The sequence below is a fragment of the Zootoca vivipara genome, chromosome 13 (genome assembly GCF_965207765.1).
Source record: "Zootoca vivipara chromosome 13, rZooViv2.hap1.1, whole genome shotgun sequence".
Lineage (NCBI taxonomy): Eukaryota > Metazoa > Chordata > Lepidosauria > Squamata > Lacertidae > Zootoca > Zootoca vivipara.
Genome location: NC_142596.1, coordinates 50,824,219 through 50,845,294, shown reverse-complemented (window position 1 = coordinate 50,845,294; position 21,076 = coordinate 50,824,219). Strand labels below are relative to the sequence as shown.

Below are 21,076 nucleotides of genomic sequence, written 5' to 3'. Positions count from 1 at the left end.
TCCTCCCCCTCCTCCAAACTAACAGAAGGGCAAACAGAACTAATCTGACAAAGGCAGAGATAAAGTTGCCTTCTCATTCTGCCACTGCTGCCACATTTACTCCGCCAGCTACCCAAAGTTGTAGCTTTTCAAACACAACCTTCACCAGTCTATGATTCAAGATAGTATTCTCTTCCCTAGCAGGCTCCATAGTAAGTGTAAATAAACTTTGGTCTCTTCCTGATCCAGGTTTATTGGGCTGCTTAAGTCAGGGTAGATCTGTGGTGAAACTGTTGGCTTAGCATCGTGTCTGTTCATAAACCTATTTATGGATTTGAAACCTGTGGGCAAGGCCTAGCTTAGAAAATCCACATCATCAGAGTACAGTGGTACCTCGCAAGACGAATGCCCTGCAAGACGAATTTTTCGCAAGACGAATGCGTCTTGCGATCTGATGGTGACTCGCAAGACGAATTCGTTTTGCGAAAAATTCATCTTGCGAATCGCGGTTTCCCATAGGAATGCATTGAAATTTAATTAATGTGTTCCTATGGGCAAAAAAAGAGAAATTTCTATGCATTCCTATGGGAAACCGCGATTCGCAAGACGAATTTTTCGCAAAACGAATTGACTCGCGGAACGAATTTAATTCGTATTGCGAGGCACCACTGTATGTAAACTGAAACTGATCCTACAACACATCCCCCAGACCACCAGGAATCCACCAGGATCCATCAGTGGGGGCAGGCCAGCTGAATGGGCCCATTATCTTTGCAAGAGGGAATTGTTTCCATCAAGTGCTAACTTGATTATCAGTTATCTGCATGCACAGAGCATACTAAAAACTGCAAGAGTGATTGTAATGCTTTCCTCTGAGAGCAGCATGTGGAGGTAATCTCCCATTCAAGGTCATACTGTTCTTAGAATAGAAACAAACATGTAGTTCTGCAGTGTCAAGCTGGCGTTCTATCTTTGTTGTTTTTCTAACCTTCAGGAATATCTGAAAATTCCTTCAAATGTCTTATCCTTATAGTCTTCTCCTGACTTGATTTTTGTGGAAATCTTTTGTTGTTTGCTTGTTTTGTGCTATGCACAGCTAGTAAGCTACTCTTCTTACCCCATTTTAAAAAAGGAATTCACAGAATTAAAAAAACCTTGGAGAGTTTATTTGCTTGTGTTTGAATGGCAAAAGCAGGAAGTGCAAGCAAGCAAGTTTTTTCACCACCTGAGACTTAGAACAGGGCAGACGGTAGAGGGAATGGGGCTCCTCACCTCTCTGCTCTTGATTGTGGGATGATGATTGGTACAAATTGGTTATTCTGTTAGCATGAGTAATAATGAACTTATTTGCCCACAGACAGATATGTTTCATGGAGCATTTTTCTAAAGTGATAGAACATTGGACAGGGCAGAAGTTCTGTTCTTTGTGCCTGAAAGTTTGAGATAGATTTGCTTTCAAACTATATATTGCAGCACACAGGGGTGACCTCTGTCTATCCACAGAGCTATTTTGATGCCTCTCTGTGTTTTAAATTGCATTCATCAAAAGACTGATCAGCAGTTTACAAAGGGAAAACTTCAGCCAATGGTCCTTGTAGCTATTTCTGATCTCTTGACATCTTGAGCAATTAGAAAAATTCACTGCCAGTCTTTTAAAGGGTGGTATTTCTAGCCCTTTTATCGGACCTTCCTTGGCAACTAACCCACTGCTGTACCTATGATTTTCTGTAGATTTTCTGAGGTGTGCTTTGCTTGTGATCTTTGGAAATTGTAGAAAGTATTGGAATTATCATCATCATCATCATCATTATATATTGTGAACCTTCCTGAGATTCTCAGATGAAGGGTATTATTATATTATATTATATTATATTATATTATATTATATTATATTATATTATATTATTAATTAAACACCAGAGAAACAAGAGCAGAAAGTTAGGGATCCCAACAACAGAAAGGTTGTTGAGCTTTTTGTAGTTTTTGCCAAAGTTGTTAAGCTTTTTGGGCAAAATTGGACATTTTTGAGCTATTTCTGAGAAGAATCAACAAAAACGACACTGCCAGCATGAGCTGCCATACCTCCGAATATTTAGCCAATTTCCACACAGACACTGCTTGCAGCTACAGTATTCTGGATATGTCCAGGAGATTCCGGAAAGATTGGTTCTGATCATTGGGAAATGTCTTGAACAACTGCATTTAGCAGAAATAACATGCAAACAGATGTTGAAATGCAGCTTTTACAGCTCTCCCAGAAATAGCACTTTCTCCCAATGTTGAAGAATAAGGTGGTAATTAGATGGGAAAATTAACTCATCCCCAGGAGTAACAAAGGTTCTTTTTTTTAAGGATTCAGCTTGTAAAATCCCTTTAATTAAAGATGTTTTGCTGCCACTGCAATATTAACTTGTGAAGATGAGACTTTTGTGGATGGTCGGTCTCTTCTTAGGAAATGGAGGAGGGGCTATGCACCGTATTTTTCGCTCCATAAAACACACCTGACCATAGGAAGCACCTAGTTTTTAGAGGAGGAAAACAAGAAAAAAAAATTTTGCTTTCTTGAATTGTCCTAGGCATAGCAGCCAACTCCTAGAGGCCTAGGTACCTCCCCCATTAAATATTTGAGGAATTCCCCCCCCCCATGTTGATGGGCATTGTCATTCATTACAGTGTGCATGAACTTTGCCTTGAGATCAATTGCAGCAGTTCTCAACCTGTGCGTCCCCAGTTGTTGGACTACAACTCCCATCATCCCTCAACTCCCATCATCCCTGAGCTCTGGCCTTGCTAGCTAGGAGCAATGGGAGTTGTAGTTCAACAACATCTGGGGAACCATAGGTTGAGAAAGGCTGATACGGTATGTGAGGTGGGGCTTACCTGCCCCCCCAATATTTTATTCAAGTTGGAAGAGGGAGGGAGGGAAGGAAGGAAGGGGTGAGAGAGAGAGAAAGAGAGAGAGAGACAAGGAAGGCTCTGGCTCTGGCTCTCACCTTCGCTTCATAGGACGCACAGACTTTCCCCCTTCCTTTTTGGGAGGGATAAAGTGCATCTTATAAAGTGAGAAATACGGTATATATTAATATATATTGGTCGCCACTGCCAAAGGGGAACTGGGAACGTCCAGCAGTACAGATCTCCTGCCCTCTTCCCCCTTTGTTTTGACTGATCGAGGGAGGCTCGGGAGTCGCAGCCAGCCGGCCATTGCCCAGGTTTTTTTAAAAAAAACTTTGCACATTTATGTTTCACAGGGTGCGAAAGAAGGGCTTTGCACCTTTATACAATATGCATGTGTGCTTGGGCCCAGGGTCTTTTGCCTCACCATCCCCACTACTGACTCCCTGTTGCTACTCAGCTTCAAAAAGAAAAAAGTGTCCCCAGATTCATTGGGGAAAAAATCTGGTAACCATATTTTAAACAAGCCCACACCTCCAAACTCCTAGTTGATGCCATATCTTATTAAATGATCTCATTGGGTCCCTTGCCTTTTCACGTGGCAAGACAGCTTTCTTCCCCCATGTGGCCCATTATTTTACCTCCAGCTGACCTCTGTCTAATTCATACAACAACTGTGTGGGTTAAACCCTTTAAAAAAATTTTTAAAAATGGTTCAGTTACAATCAGTGGGGATTATCCGCTTTTTGCCTAACACAAAGATGAAAGCTTATCTCGTCACCAGATACGTGCCTTTGTTCACTAGAGGAAGGTAAGTTAGGAGATTGTGATCTTATGGGGCCATCTGTACCTATTTCAGCCCTTGGACTTGTGTCACCTCAGGTGACAGATTTTTGCTTTTCTCCATCTGCTGGGATGGCAACCTGTAACAGTTACATTCTCATATTCTTAGACCTTCCACCAGCCTAAATATGCAGCCTAAGGACTGTTCCTGCTGCCTGCCTGCCTGCTCACCCTTTAGGTGTTTTGATACACATTTCAGTATTGTTGAACACCACCTCAGGGACCAACATGGGACGCAGTATAGAAATGTTTTAATTAATTGTGGATAATCTCTGTGTCCTGAGTCAATTCAACATGACAGCTTTCATTCCTATTTACAATATTTCTATGCCACATTTCTATTGATACTTGAAATGGCCTATAGTTAAATTGCAACTTATTCTTTGTAAAAATAATAATAATTATCAAATGAGGAAAATTGAAACTGCAGTGAATCGCTTGAAAATCCAAAAGGATAACCTTATCATCTGATGCCTAAATGAAAGCAACATAGGCAAACATCTATGTGGAAGGTATTCCAGAAATGTTGCACTGCTGCAGGAAGAACCTTGTTGCTACTCGCGTGACCTCAGAAGAAGGAAACCCAAAAATGACCTCAGAGGATGGTTTGGGTTGAGGGCTGGGCTCAAATGAGAGAAGATGGTTCTTCATATGCACTGGGTTCAGGACATTAGTATTTTCAAGCGGTATGGAAGGCAGAACTAGAGGAGGAGCAGAATGGCTGCAATTGCCTCTCTGGGAGCCTGCAGTCTTGTGTGTTTGTGCATTCACATTAAGCCATGAGTTTGGCCTGAAGGAGTGTCTCCACCCCCATCGTTCAGCCCGGACCCTGAGATCCAGCACCGAGGACCTTCGGGCAGTTCCTTCACTGCAAGAAGCAAAGTTACAGGGAACCATACAGAAGGCCTAAATGGTAGTGGCTCCCGCCCTGTGGAACTCCCTCCCATCAGATGTCAAAGGAATAAACAACTATCTGGTGTTTATTATTATATTTTAATGTCTGTTGGAAGCTGCCCAGAGTGGCTGGGAAAACCCAGCCAGATGGGTGGGGTATTATTATTATTATTATTATTATTAATATATTGTTACTATTATTATTATTAGAATACATCTTAAGGCAGCCCTGTTTAGGAAAGTTTTTTAATGACTGATGGTTTAATGTATTTTTAATCTGTTGGAAGCCGCCCAGAGTGGCTGGGGAAACCCAGCCAGATGGGCAGGATATAAGTAAATAATAATAATAATAATAATAATAATAATAATTAATGTGTTGTGTGCAAAATGAACCAGATTTCCATAGCTGCTCTGTTTGTAGCAACACCATCTGCATTATGGGAAACACCAGGGGTATTCTGAATACAAAGAAGCATATCCATTCGTTTTGCTAACTTCTGAGGTACAGATCTCCTGCCACTGTGATATTCTGGGTGGTACATTGTATAGATTTAGGAAGGTAACTTCCCCTGTTGGTCATCGTTCAGTGTTGAGCATGAAAAGCAAATGTGATGCCGCTGATGGTTTTCTTTTGGAATGGGCGGTTTCTTGTCTCATTTTAAACTGAAAGATTTCTGGTATCCTGTGTTAGGTAGGTGGTTTCTTCTACCAGTTGGGTGGCTAGAATGTGTAACCTGCCAAAAGTTCAAGGTAGAAAGCCTGGAAGCCTTGATTTGAAATCTAGAAAGTCCACATCTCCTGTATTGTTCTCTTAAAGCAGTGGTTTCTAAGATGTCATCTGGAGTTCTTTGGTTTATCGGGACTTCCTCAATGGCATCAGCAATGGTGGGCAACATTCCCTGAAAGGCAGCCTGGCCACAACTTCCTGTCTTTCACTGAAATGTGAATCAGTCCATGCAGACTCAATAGGCTTCTCCAGCCAGATGGACGGGGTATAAATAATAAATTATTATTAAAATTATTATTATTACTCCCCATCCCACATGAACTATCTACACCCTTGGAGGTGCCTCAGAGTCAACTGCAATGTGCTGGAACATATGAGCAGGTGGAACAGTAAAATGTTCCCTGTCCTAAAACTATTGCTCAGTAGTGAGTAGGCCATCAGCTTTGTGTATCACACTTCTAGCTAGAATCCAGAGCTAAAGAAAGCAAACAAACAAAAAGTTTTTTTTCTTATTCTTTCTTTTTGGGATTATAATTGTCCAGTTGCAACCTTTCTTACAGCCCAGAGTATACTGTTCTCTTCCTGTGGAGAATTTCAGACTACAAGGAATAAGTTTGCAGCTGCCTGCATAGATTGAAATGTTCAATCTCTTTCCTATTTTGTCTCCCCACAGTGCTGGCATAGCTGTTGGCTTCTATGGAAATGGGGAGACCAGTGATGGCATTCATCGGCTAACATCTTCATTGCGGCATGCCAATCTCACTGTTGCAGGAGTCCAAGACCGGGTAAGTGGAAGAGAGGGAGAGAGCTGTGGTTGAAACCTTGTCCTCAGGTGAGAACCCACCTGTGTGTCTGCCTCTCTGTTCTTATCTGCCTCCCAACAAGTCCTTGACAGCTTCCATTAGCAGAAGGAAATGCAGTTCTATTTCTTTTCATTCCTTGTTCTAAAAATATCCAAGCAAGTCAAATCTGTTAAATAAAGTAATGTTCCATCACGATTATGCCTGGTTCAAGCTGCTGCATGTTAATGCTTCCCCCAGCCCTCCTGAGCAGCGACAATACACACAAAAAACAGCAAAACCACAATGTTAATTTACACCTGTACTGCTTGATAATGAGAATATAAAGAACTGCCTCTTAGGGAGCCATACCAATAATCCAGTTAGCCCAATACTCTGGTAGCAGCAATCCTGGGCCTTTTCTAATCTTAGTTATCTGAGATTCCTTACATGAAGATGCTTAGGTTAAACCCTTAAAAACAGGGCTAGCCCTCTTTTTTGCAGGGTAAATTGCAGATTGTAAAGTGGAAGGATTCCTGTTTCACAAAGTCTAGAAGTGGAGATACTGCAAATGGCACATCTAGCACCTGTTTTCATTGTAGAGCAAGTAGGAAGTTGTCCTCATGGGACAAATAATCCCAAATAATTTCTCAGTGCAACATGTGAGGCAGTCACACAAAAGTGATACCACATGGCCTGCTTTGTCTTCAAGTGAGCAATAGTCTATTATGGTATGATGGAGTTGAGCCCACAAAGAAAAGGGAATGTTCTCTCTTTTCACTGGAGCAGCCCTCAACCACTGAGCAATAAAGTACGCTCCCTGTAGAAGAGACAGGCTGAATTTGCCCAAATTTTGCTTGAGAAGATTGTGGTAGGGGGTTATCCTTGCCACATAGCAGCAAAGTCTGGATGCTTGGTGAAATTCTATTAGACAAAGCATCTATTCCTGTCTGTCCTGTCCCGAAGAGATTATTAGTATGTATTTCTGCATGCATTGTCAGATTTGTGTGAGAGTGTTAATGGGGCAAATCAATATCATTGCAATTAGCTGCATTGCTAGTTTTTGGATATGATAGATAAGCTGCTTTAGAGCTTCTTACTTGAAGCTGACCAACTTGCTAGCCCTTTACTTTCATGTGTGTGCCTGTGCTGATGTGGAGAACTCATGTCTGTCTTTCTTTATCCACAGGTGCAAAACATTGCAGTTGCTCTGAACAAAACAGCAGAGCCCAACTTGGGGTTCCTGGAGGTAATGTTTGCTAAACAGACAGATTACCTGCATGTGGTTCAAAAGCTCCAAGGACTCTTGGATGAACTTGTGAGGCAGACAACAGAGATTCCTTTCTGGAAGAATGATGACATCTCTCTAGAATTGCTGGCAGGTCGTATTGATCTGTATGACTGGTACAGGTAAGCAGGCTGTGTACTCTTACATGTGTGTGTTTTTATGCTGTTTTGGTGCTTGTTCAAGCTGAGTGTTCAAGCTTCAGCTTCCTATGCTATCTTTCTGTAGTTTGAAGTGCTAGGATCCCCACTCTTTTAAATAGAAAGGTTTTTGAGCATTTATTGCCTTGATATTGATGTGATGATAATGATGCAATGGCATGTCACTCCAAGCCAAAGCAAATGAGCTTTGTAGCATTCATTGCTCAATCTCTGTAGTGGGTGTGGGAATCAGAAGATTGCATTGCTTGTCCCAGACTTGCTTTTCACTGTTGCACATTTTAATTGTCTCCTGTGTTGTTTTTAATCTGTGTTTTCGTTTTGCTACAGGTGGCTGGGATACCTGGGCTTACTCATGTTCCATGTCCTAATATGTTTGCTGGTGCTATTTGGACTAATTAGAAACTCAAAGGCCATTCTTGTGGGGTAGGTTGATGTGGAAACAGTATTTGAAGGTATTAAAATGAGTTTGTTTTAATCTTCAGTTCTGTGCCCTTCAAGACTTCCATACACTATTAAGTAGTGTTTACTCAGTGAGCGATGCTGCATTCAAAAAGGTCGTTTGGAGGTTTTTTTTCTGACAGGGCCGTGGCTTTTTCTGGGAAGCATTAACAAGAAAGTGCATTCATGTAACAGTTGCGCAGTTGCTTGTGTCCATCTTTGAACTTGGAAAGATGAGAAAATGTTCTTCAAAGTGAATGTAATTCTAATGGTCTCTGGTGTACCCTCCATGGATAAGAAAGGTGAATGCAGTACTGCATCTCTGGTTGAAGATATCTCCTTGTGGTGCAGAATTAGACCCATGCATGTATGGGTTGGAAATGCCACATCTTAAAAAGCTGCCTAGTCCCTATGGTGTGCTTTGATCTTACCAGTGGGGATGTGCTTATTGCAATAGACCTTTTAATATAGTTAAGATGATGATGCTCTTCAAGTGCACTGTTCACCTGCATATTGGTCATTTGCAGTGTATCTTTATGCACTCAGAAGTTGAACTTGTGTCTTTAATTTAGAGATGGACCTCACATTACAGAGGCTTTAAATCCAGGCATTTTGCGGGCAGGACGGGGAATGCTTACCATGAAGAATGTGTTTTTTGGAAAGAAAAGGGTAAAAGTGATAAAAGAAGGCGTTGAGGTGCTTAAACAAAATGCAAAACACCAGCTACCATTCTGTGGTTCAGGAGAAACTTACTTATCCACACAGTTGATGGAGTCAGAAGGATTGCATATCTGTAGCTTCCTTATTGCTTGTGAAAGTGTATTGCACAAAAAAGATCAAGCTGTGTAAATTAAAGCCCTTGTTTTGACAAGTTAAAACCATACAATAACACGTGATGGTTTTCATTATGACTTGAGAAGTCACAAGATGTGGCTAGAGCTTAACATTTTCAAGGATTTGCACACCTCTTTTACACAGTTGGTGCTTCGGTGGTACCACATAATTCAGTTGATCTAAATACAAACTTTTCCTCTGTGATCTGGGAGTATCTGCTCATGAAATCAGTGGGTCAAGATTTCAGAGTAACTATACATAGGATCAGGCTGCAAATACATATGGCAGATCAAGGTCATACCGTGTTCCCCCCCAAAATAAGACATACCCATAAAATAAGCCATAGCAGGATTTCTAAGCATTTGCGCAATATAAGCCGTACCCTGAAAATAAGACATAGTGATAGGCGCAGTTCTGGAGGGCACCAAGGAAGAGGGGAGGCTGGACGCAGCGCCTCCCGGCAACAGCTCCAGCCCCCTTAAGACAGCCCTGGCTATGCAGCGTACTGGCACGGAGTGGTAAAGAAGACGGGCAGCAGCTGGAGGGTGGCCCCTCCAGTGGGAAGGAGGCTTGGAGGTGACCAGAGAGGTGCAGGCAGCCCCAACAACAAGGTCAGCTACCCCTTACGTAATAAAAATAAGACATCCCCTGAAAATAAGCCATAGTGTGTCTTCTTGAGGAAAAATAAATATAAGACAGTGTTTTCTTTTGGGGAAACACGGTAATTTGTGTGTGCAAGAGGTGGGGATTTTGAAACTGCTGAGAAATTGAGCAGAAGGAGCACCCACCCCCCCTGTCCTCCTCTCTACAAAGGTCATCCATCATGGTGACAATTCAGACCCAAACTCAGGCCCGACCCCATACTGGCATGGACGCAGTGTCATCCATGAATATCTGCAGTTGTTCCTCCATGCCCCTCTGTCATCTTACCCAGAAAGGAAGTTCTTGAGACCAGGTGATAGTCCCTTGGCTGTATCATCAATACCGTATAACAATGTACCCTGTGAAGAATTTAAACCCAGTGTATGTATGTTTTGGTCCAGTTCAGACATCATACCAAAAGCAGCTTTTAAGTCATGGTGTATGGCAGTTCTTTTTCCGGGGGGACGGGGGAACGGACACAGGGGTCTGCATACCCCTAAACAATCTAATGAGGGGTAGTATTTCAATATGAGTAGGGAAATGAGAGTACCCCTAAACATTTTTTAAGGGGAAAAAGCACTGGTGGTGTATGGTAACCATAATTTATGGTTTGAGCTTCCAAAATTACTAGAATGCAAATCGTAGTTTAGAGCTTCTTACATGTTTTGGTTTCTGTTCTCTCAGCAGTCCCCGACAAGAGTTCACTCCTGTATCCATGGTACAGCAGCCTATGGAGGCAGAGCAAAGGCAGTAACTACTGCTTGTTTGTTAATTTAAAAGCATTTTAAGTAGTATACAAAATGTAAAATAGAAAAACAATATCCATTAAAACAAAAATACAGCCTTAATAATGCAGTATAAAACATAAAAGCAAATGAAAAAAAGAATAAGCTGTTTTAGTGATTCATTATTTTTGTATTGTGTTTTACTGATTTGTAATGACGCAACATGCTGGTGAAGAAAGTGTAATAAATGTATCTAATAAATAAACATCCACAGTTTGTCCATACAGTCATCATCACATCAGACCATAGCTCATACAAGCTATGACTTTAAACCCCCTTCAAACCATGGTTTGCAAGCTGTTTGCAAACCATTGCTTATCAATTCAGATATCACAGTCGTGACTCAATGGGATGCCAAAACCCAAGTCATCATCATCATCTTGATTAATTGTCCCATCTCTTTATTTCTGTTGTGGCTTTTGTTTTCTATTTGTGCAGTGGGTTTTGTGATGTTTGGGTGTAGTTTTCCAAAGTAGCTAGATATGCATAAAGGAGTGCCTACATTTTAATAACAGGATTTGCTTATTGTCATGTATACACAATAATGAAAACCTGTGTTTTAGTGTTCAAAAGACTGTTATTAACACACAGTGGTGCCTCGCTAGACGAAATTAATTCGTTCCAGGACTCAATTCGTCCTACGAAAATTTCGTATAACGAGGCACCGTTTCCCATAGGAATGCATTAAAAGTAAATTAATGCGTTCCTATGGGCTCCGGGGGAACTGGTGGCGGCGACGGCGCTTGCTCTCTTGGCTCGGGGAAGGCAGGCAGGCGCTTCCCCGAGCCAAGAGAGCAAGCGCCGCTGCTGCCAACGACAGAGCCGGATCGGACGAAGCTTCAGAAGCTTCGTCGGATCCGGCTCTGTCGGGAGGGGTGGGGGAAAGAGGAAGGAACGATCCTGCGCCTTTCCCCCACCGCTGCCAAGCCAGTGCCAGAGCCGAAGTGTGGCGCTGCGCCCGGGGTTTTTTGCAGTTTGCCTCCCCCTTGGCTCGGGGAAGGCAAATGGCAAAAAGCCCCCCGCAGCGCCTACCTCCCCAGACACTGGACGCAACTTCGGAGACGCCCCATGCCGTCTGCAGTGGGGTTTTTTCGTCGTTTGCCTCCCCCTTGGGGGAACGCAAGCGGCGAAAAACCTCCGCTGCTAACTGCCTTTGGCTGGGGTCTGGTGGCGATAGCGGCAAGAAGGGGTCCTCCCCTTCTTGCCGCTGTCGTCAGGCCAGACCCCAAGCAGTTCCTCCACTTCTCCCCCCCCTTCTTCCCGCGCTACAGCCCTTTGTGTTCCACTGGTCTCTGCCGGTTGCCCCTCACCGGCAAAGACCAGCGGAACACAAAGGGGAACGAACTGCAGCGCCGGAAGATGGCAAAGGAAGATCAGCTGAGAGGTGGTGACAGCTGTCAGCGCTTTTCAGCTGGTCTTCCTTTGCCTTCTTCCTGTGCTGCAACTCGTTCCCCTTTGCTAGACGAATGCCCCTTTAGGTTTTGCAATCGGAGGTTTTTATGGCCACACTTCGCAAGACGAAGCGGTGGCCATAAAAAAACTCATCGTCTTGCGAGGCAACCTCCGATCGCAAAACCTGTTCGTATAGCGGAAAATTCGTCTTACAGGGCATTCATCTAGTGAGGCACCACTGTAGTATCTTCTGGTGTGTTTTACTGGCAATATTCAAGAATTTCAGAGACCTGGACTTAACAATTGGATGCCGGTTCTAAGGATTTTCAGCAGTGATAAGGGCTGAAATGTTCAAATATATAAAAGGATGTCATATGGTGGAGGGAGAAAGGTTGTTTTCTGCTGCTCCAGAGAAGCGGACACGGAGCAATGGATTCAAACTACAAGAAAGAAGATTCCACCTAAACATTAGGAAGAACTTCCTGACAGTAAGAGCTGTTCGACAGTGGAATTTGCTGCCAAGAAGTGTGGTGGAGCCTCCTTCTTTGGAGGTCTTTAAGCAGAGGCTTGACAGCCATATGTCAAGATTGCTTTGATGGTGTTTCCTGCTTGGCAGGGGGTTGGACTGGATGGCCCTTGTGATCTCTTCCAACTCTATGATTCTATGAAATCCAAAGAACTAATGTAAGAGTGTCAGAGGACACTCTTTCCCTTTTTGACTGTCCCCCTGAATGCAGTGTTTGTTTGTTTGTACAACAAAGCTCTCTGGCCAGTTTAGAAATAAACTGCAATCAAAGCTATTTTTGAAATGTCCTCTAGTTTCAGGGGTTTTTTTGCCAGTGAGATTGGAATAGAAATACAAATCTACTGCCATCCTGAGTGTGCAGAATTGGTTTATGCTACTCAGATCCTGCTTGTGCTACTCTTAAGAATCATCCTTGTAGCATTTGCAACTCAAAATGGCGGGATGGTCATGGATCAGGGCTGCTTACCAAGAGACTGAGTGCCTGCTTGGTCACACAACCTGATTTTATTACATTGTTAATTGAGAGTCTTTAGGCAAAAAAGCAGGATATAAATAGTCACATAACAACAGAAAACATTTTTCCTGCCCTACAGAATTACAAAAGATATGAACTGTATTTTTAAAAATTGCCAACAGTTTCACTTGCAAAGAAGAAGAAAAATGTGCGAGAAGATGAGATGTCTCCCACACTTCAGTGTTTTATCTACTGTGGTGCTTGGTGTTTAATGGTCAGGCCGATGGCTTCTTATGGGCACTCTTAAAAGTTGGTGTGTGTGTGAGAGAGAAAAATACAGCTCCAGGCCAGTAGCTGGACCACACAGTGTTCCTTGCACAACGTTATGTATGTTTGCTGTTCCCACTTTTAGACTGCAGTCCCAGACCCTTTGGGCAGTGTCTCCTCACAGCCAATCTTCAGGACAACTATTAAAACTATTTGTCCTGCTCATTCAATCCTCAAATCCCCATCAAAGTTGTGAGCCAGAAGCATTTGGTCTTGTGTATTTCAGGTGTGGAAGGAAAGAAGAAAGTTCACTGATTCCAAATATGAAGGGCATAGGGCAAAAAATGAACTGTAGTCGTTGCTCATGTTGCCTGCAAAGTAACTGTTATGTTCATAAGTGACCTGTTTTGTGGTTTCCTGTAAATAATTATTTATATAGTGCTGTTATTCCACAACAAAGAGGTCAGGATGCTTATCGAAGCAGCTACTCCTTCAGATTTCCAGTTAAGAAATGTAAATTGTTTGGCAACTTTTCCTCCTCCTTATTGTTTTGAACTCTAAATTAGAAGTTACACTTAAGATTAAGATATTAGAACGGAGCCAAGGTGTCTGCCAAACTGAGCCTGTTTTTCCTTCTCCTGCAGAGTGTGTCTTCTAGGCGTGCTTGCCCTGATTGTGAGCTGGGGGTCCCTGGGTCTGGAGTTAGCTGTTGCTGTGGTAAGTGCCTATGATACAAAACTCACACACCTTGCACTGCATTTTAAGCAGACAGGTGAACCAGTCTCTCCATTGACATATTTACTGCTAGATTAAAAAAAAATCCAAGGTTGCAGTCCACTTGTACCACAGGAGCAGCACCTATGTGTATTATTATTTTTATCACTACAATGACTGCAGTGTAAAATCACAATATTAAAATTGGGTAGAACAATTAACAATCAAAAGAATTAAGGCCCAGTAGGCCCATGCCTCTTCCCTGCCCCCTCCTCACCTACCAAGGCAGCACAAGCCATTCAGAGTAGGGAGAATGGGAGATATCTCAAATTCTCCTCTACCCTCTGCCTGTATGTGGGGATGCAGGAATAATGGGATTCCTTCAGGCCTGTTGTTGTTTAGTCGTTTAGTCATGTCCAACTCTTCATGACTCCATGGACCAGAGCATGCCAGGCACTCCTTCAGGCCTAGGGATAAGTATAATAATAATAATAATAATAATAATAATAATAATAATAATAATAATAATAATAATTTATTATTTATACCCTGCCCATCTGGCTGGGTTTCCCCAGCCACTCTATCAGGGATGGTGGAAGGTGTAGCCTGGCACCATCATGTTGGCTACTTTAGCTCCAAGCGCTGCACCCATGGTGAATCAAGGCTGCAGCTTCTAGTAGCATTTATGTGGGAATGTGGTTTACACACTGTTCCTGTGCAGAGACAATGAAACTTTTTTGCCTTTAGAGTGGTACCTTGGGTTAGGGATGCTTTGTATTTTTAAAAATTACTGGAAGCCTTATTTTTCTACACTTCAAGGAGCTGTTGATATGTATCATTTCTTGACAAAAAGCTTTTGGAGAAACAGAGCCCCCCTTCTAAAATGGGAGGGATTTTATATTTTCAGCAGAATCAAGTGGCAATGTTTTTCCTGGACTGGACTGCTTAAAGTTTGTGTTAGTGCTGATGGTGGGGAGTTTCCATATTTGAATGCTTGACCACAAAAACTCCTTCCTGAACATCAAAAACTGGCCGATTCCCCCCTAGATCTGCTATCTTCTACATTTAGAGAGATTTTGGGGGGGTGGGTGGAAAGCAGGTAGATGAGATGAGGTGTGCATCTTTCATCATATCCAGATGGTTGGATAGAAATCTGACATCCTGAACTTGTAGATCTTCTGCAGGAGTGCCATACATTCTTAGAACTGGATGCTTTTATAAAATCATGATTTCAAAGATACGTTTGAAGATCAAATTGGGAATAGTAATATCGGGGCAGGGGGTAAATTGTTTTTGTGCTCTGCGTGGCTATTATTTCCCCCCCTGTGTTTCTTACTACTTGTGTCATCTTTGTTCCTCTTTAGGGTTCCAGTGACTTCTGCGTTAACCCTGATGCCTACATCTCCAGAGTGGTAGAGGATTATGCGGTGCTAAGTACAGGTAAGGGTTCTTAGAGCAGCTGTGATAAGTGACTGCATTTTGTGTTTTGTAGAAAGGCAAGAAATGGAGGGTTAGGTTGAAGAGGGTAGGTGGTGTGAGGATGGCCCATGTCACCAGAACCTTGGTTCATCTCAGTAAACCGAGGCCTGGCATAAGCTGTGGTGTCAGGGTACTGTATTCCCCCTTGGCCTTTCCCCCTCCTCTGACCCTTTTGTCTCCATTGAATACGCCATGGCATGACCCGGGTGTCTTGGCTTCCAGTGCAGCGGAACAGCAAGACAATGACAGTTGGCAGCTTCAAAGAAGGTCCTCTGATATGGGCATTGTAGCATCTATACCCCCAAGTCCTAGTTCTCCCAATAAAACAGTATGTGACCAAGGGGGATATGCAAGGTTTTGTTTTTATGGGCGAGTGTGTGGATATCTGTGTGAGAATCTGGTTGACTGAGGGATTGTATTTCAGCCTTGACCACTATCCTTAAAAAACCTGCAATTGCTTAAATGAGTTCTGTATTATGAGGAAAGAAGCCCAGTTGGTGGAAGTATAATTCAAAGTAGCCACTGCTTATACCGTGTTGGTGACTCCACACAAACAGATGCAAGTGGGTTTTGTATGATGGTTATGTAAACAACGGGAAACCCATTCATGTGTCAAAACTGTGATTCATGTTTCTGTGGATTGATCTTGGCTTTTTGTAGTTCTGGGAATATGAGATCTCTTTTGAAAGCAAAATAAAAGCCAGAACTAGTGAGCATCTCAATTTAAAAGCATGTGGTCCCCTGTCATGCCAGACAGGGCAGTTAAATAGGCTGGAACATTAAGATAGAGAGAAATATAATGTTTCCTTAAAAATGTAGTATGGGACTGTATCGACATTTTTTGGAAATTCAGATTCAAGTGCAGCAGCAGTAAAACATTAAACGACGAAAGAATCCCAGTGGACCCAGTGTGTGTGTTTAAATCTACAACACAAAACTGTGTGCTCAGGGTCTCTTAACAGTTAACACAGATTAAATATGACTTGCATGATTCTTAAAATAAATAGACAGATTAACCTGGCTGCCTCGCTGGATTATCCAAGATCCACCTTTTTGCAAGAGCTTTGTCAACTAGCAGGTGATAGATATTCTACAATAAACTGTCCAGTTCTCCCTCTGATGTAGAAAATGAATGTTTTGTTACAATCCAAGAATGAATACATTTGTTTCAGCCGCTATCATTTCCAGTATGCTAACAGTTTTTGCACCATCAGTCCACCATGATTTCTAGTGTAAAAATCCTTGTTTATAACCAGTATTCGAAATTAGCCAGGTACCAGGCACATTTAACACCTGCTTATCAGCCACTTGCAACCAAGTGAAGATGCCTGGGCATCAGGATGGTGCCTGACATATTCTGGTGCCTGCCTGGAGATCATTGGATCTTGAAGGTTTTCACACACCTTGGACAGTATAATGAGCCATTTGGCGCCTAGCTTATATATCTGCGTTTCTAACACTGCTTATAACTAAAGAAATAAAACAATGAATATGTTCTTATTTCTAAATACAATTTGTAGCTTGAAGGCATATAACATTGTTTTTCATTCTTAACAAAAATAAAATAAAAGCCTCTATTATGTGTTTTAAGAATCAAGAGGCATTTATTTATAGACAAACCCTCTTTTGCAGGAGACACCACTGATTTAAAATTGGTTTAAATTTGAATCAGTGATTATTTCTGTTCTTCTGCTCTACAAATTCAAAGAAATTGGGGATAGAGTAGAGAAATACGGGCATCTCTGTACCCTTCCCCCAGTAAGCTGCATGCATGTTCACAAATGCTGAAATCGAGGGTTTCCTGCCTCAGGGTCTTTGTATAAACTCAGCATTCAGCTGTGTTTAGCCCTGGGAAGCCTGAGCTCTCTGTACTAATTTGTTAGGCTTAGTAGCAGAGGTTCTTGACACATCTGTGACAAAGGGGTAATTGAACACCTTAGCTGAGTAATGTGCTCTCTTGGGCTTTGCTTCACCTGATCTAGACTGAGAAAGGTAGCAGATGAATGATGCCTTCAATTTGGGTCTCGGTAGGTAACGCTCCATTTGACAAAACGGTGCTTCAATAGCAGTCGAGGCGGGAAAGGGGGAGGCAGAATAGATGGCTGAACTGCTCCTTGGGTGAGCAGGTGACAGCTGTGGTGCTTGTGCAGGATTCTAATGGGGCTTTGCAGACTTCCTTCATGACAGGGATAGTTCTGTCAGCAATGTGGGTTAGCTTCCTATTTATTTATTTTTAAACAACTGTATATCTGCATTGATATCTTACTGTGTACAAGGAAACAACATTTGTTAGTAACTGTTGATTTAAGATTATCCTCTATCCCCGCCAACAAATACTTGTTTTTTTACAATGCATAAACAACTCCTGGTTTTATTAACCCATCTTTAAAAATAAACATGATATAGCCATGTCTTTAGACATGGAAGATGGGGGGGGGAAGCATTCAGTCCATGCTCCAAAAGGCAAGGACTATCTCCGCACCACCACCAAATAACTCTGTGCTGCAAGCAAGAGAGTAGGGGTGCTGTGGAAAGGGGCCTCCCTAACAGTGTCCCCAGAATCTACTCAAGACAGGAGTGCCAAGCCACATACTAAGGCTTAGGTGACTAGAAGTGCACAAGGAGGAAGCTCAGCCGTTGCAGAACCACTGCAAAGCATTTTGGGCAAATATCAAATTTTGGCCAGTGACTAGTTTTTCTGGAAGAGCTATTTTGGGATAGGCCAAGCAGTATCTCTTCCCCAACGGCGGGCTGCCCACAGGTTCCCTTGCAGCCACTCCATCCACATATATCCCCCACTTGACTAATGGGGAAGTCAGCTGGGTGTTCCTCATGTATTTCTTGTTTATTTTTTTTAACCCCCCTGCAACTTCAGTGTACCATTCAGCTGCTAGTCCCCGATATATTCCCAGAAAGAGATGGTAAATGTCCATAGAGTTAAAGCAAATGTTACATGGGTAACAGTTTTTTCTTGCTTGTTTTTGCCCTGGAAGCTTTTCTGATTCCATAAAATAGATGCATTCCAGAAGAGAAGGCACTTTGTGCTCTAGATCTGCAACTTCAGAATTGTCTATATACTGTAGTTTCACAGTCTGCTAGACATAACACAAAAGGAAAAAGGAATGGGGAGGGAAGAGGAAAGCAAGGGTGGCAGAAGCTGCTCCTTCAGCCAACCAACAGATGAGGAAACGTTGATCTACCCCTTGTCATGATGTACTTCTTGGGACAGAGGTCAGAGAAATGCTTCCCTTCAGTTCTGCAATCCCAAGTAACTACCATTTGGAGCTCAGTGTGTTGGTTTTTTCTGCCAGGTATGGGGAAGCAAACTGGTCCTACTTTGGTGGATTGATGGGGCCAGATGGGTTTCCCCTTTGCCAAGACCCAGGAGTAGCTAAGGCAACTACAGAAGAGATCCTTGAGCTGGAGAGCTTTTGATAGGGGAATTTTCCATAAGTAACGTGACTGGAGAAAATTTGAAATTAAAATCAAGCTTGCTTTTCCTAATCAGGGATATAAATTGCTTGTTTTGATAGCATCCCAGCCAGAATGATAGATGTGATCTTCTGTATGATGCATGATCCTTATATCCATAGTTGCATTTAATTGTAGGATAGTGTGGCATTTTTCTCTCTGTTGGAAAACAACAACAATGAATAGCAGAAATTGAAATGCTTTTAAATATATCCAATTTATGCTGGGATGTTTCAAATCTAAGCAGAATAAATGGCACAGAAGATAATCTGATTAAGTGTATCATCTTCTCCACTCACAGTTTAGAGATGAGATGAGATTCTTTTTGTTTTGTTTTTCCACATGGTGTGGGGAGGGGGGGGAATGGAGCAGAGGGAAATTAAGCAATTTGGTGTGCAGGAAGGCTAGATTATTATATGATCAGCTCATCTAGTATTCATTAAGTATGATAAAGCCAATAGAGTTGGATGCTGATGGGATAATCATCTTGCATTGCTAGGGGAACCCCAGTGCAGCCAATATGTTTGTTTTCAAGGCAGGAGGCCATTTGCCAGCCCCAGTCCTTCCAGCTGATTGTGTTTTATTACCAAGTGATTCAGTAAAGTTCAGAGGTGATGTACAATAAGATGTTTGTGTCTGGATAACTGACTGGAATGATGCTGCATCAGACGCCCTGTATCTGGGTTGAAAAGTCTCTCATTTCTAACAGGTCTATGATGGGCGGAGGAGGGAAGTAATTAGAGAGCGTGGGGACGCTTTCCCTTAATTAGTACGGTAGTTGTCAAGGTCTCTGAGCTCATCACCATTGGTCTTCATACATGTATTGTCATAATCTCCTCTGAGCCGGAAAAACCAATATACTTCTTCTAAAGGAGAACATGCATTTTGCAAGGGTTTGATTTGAAGTGGGGAAGTGCATGGTTAGTTTACACCCCCACCCCCCATCATTCCTTTACTTCAGGACACTCCACTCCCTAGTGATCTGGAGCGGAGAAGCAGCAAGTGGGGAAAGGGTTAAAAACCTCTTCCCTCTGCTGATTCTCTACTCCAAATTACCATCTTCCCTTGGCAGCAAACAAGTTTTGACAGGGGCAAGGCACAAGCAGACCTCTTTTTGGTGTTTGGACCTCTTCTTGTGCTGTGTGAACACCAACATTTAAACTTCTGTATATTTTAAAGTATGGTTGTGGATTTGTCTCCATAGTGTTCTATATTTTTGCAAACCGCTTGGAGGTGCTTTACAGTCAAATGGTGTACAAATTCTGTGACATAAATAAAATAAGCGTAAGCTTCCTGGGTCCCATCATGGGAATGCTGTTGAATCTTTCCCCATCCCCTTTCAATCAAGATTTGCACTCAATTATAACAATCTCTTAAAGTAAAATAACCCTTTCTCCACAACACCTTTCCGGTCTCCCTGGATGTTGAACCCAATACCAGATAGACAGCATAGACTGAATTATTGTGGGAGTGGGGGATTTCTAGGTGGTGTTTGAGGGATGCTGACAGGGCAGCCTGTTCTCCCATCCACTTATGCTATGCACGTTCTGCGAACAGGATTTCAATTTCCAGAACTGTCAGTGTGGCATCCCCCCACCCAATAGACGAGTCGGACGCATGCACAGCACAACTTCTTCATGCATTGAGTAGTTGCACTGAATTATTGATTTCTCCGGGCTCACCTAAGAGCAGCCACTTTGCTGATGATGTGTGATATGCCCCTCTCAGATGAAACTGTTATTAGACAGAGACTTTTCACTCCTTCTCACCAGAATTGTCACTCTCTTTGGATCATTGAGGTGCAGGCAAGCACACTAGTGTCCTGAAGTCATCCAGAGTTGTCTGTGTGCAGTAGAGACACATCTGCACCGTTTTAGATGGGTGTGCATCCCTGCATGTCCACATCATATGTGGCAATATACAGGATCAATATGGGCTACATGGCTTGTGTGGCATGGATTCTGTGAGGTACTTCCTATGACCCACTTCCCATGTTTCTGCTTTGGTGCTCAAGCACTGAATGGAGAGTATAGCAAGCTATTATGGGCATACCTAAGAGTCTGGCCTGTGACAATATACCGGTAATTCAAGCTACAGTATACGAATGCTCCAGGAATAGAGTGCACCTGCTTCTCAAATCTGATGATCACTGCTACTCCTTCATATTACTAATCCAATGCTGTGTCTTTATTTCATTGATGTGTTCAATAGTCACCTGAGGCAGGTCTAGACTACCTAAGCCTGCATGCTTCTCTGCAGCACTCCCCACCCATGTCTGGCTGTGAGCTCATCCAAGGGGTGTGTTGTGTGCATCAATCCAGCTTGTGGCATTTTGAAAGAATGTCTGGTCTGTGCCCTAAAGTCAGTCCTGTGGTTTCTTGCCTGGAGCAGCATTCCCATAACCATGGAATGATGAATCAGTTATCATAGGCTGCAGCCCTTCAATTTGTGGAACATCCCCTGCTCTGGAGATAAAGGGTGCCCTTGGCACTGATGGTTTGTGATGACAGC

At 42.7% G+C, this 21,076-nt stretch overlaps 1 protein-coding gene across 5 annotated transcripts in view; it reads left to right on the top strand.

Annotated features, from left to right (window-relative positions):
• TTYH3 (tweety family member 3) overlaps nucleotides 1–21,076 on the top strand; it is an 81,642-nt gene that overhangs the window by 37,980 nt on the left and 22,586 nt on the right. For all 5 annotated transcript variants that reach the window (XM_035130512.3, XM_035130510.3, XM_088656794.1 and 2 more), the window contains exons 3-7: nucleotides 6,012–6,123; nucleotides 7,307–7,527; nucleotides 7,891–7,986; nucleotides 13,546–13,618; nucleotides 14,980–15,055. In XM_035130512.3, coding sequence (XP_034986403.3) covers nucleotides 6,012–6,123; nucleotides 7,307–7,527; nucleotides 7,891–7,986; nucleotides 13,546–13,618; nucleotides 14,980–15,055 — 578 coding nt within the window. The remainder of the gene's footprint in view (nucleotides 1–6,011; nucleotides 6,124–7,306; nucleotides 7,528–7,890; nucleotides 7,987–13,545; nucleotides 13,619–14,979; nucleotides 15,056–21,076) is intronic.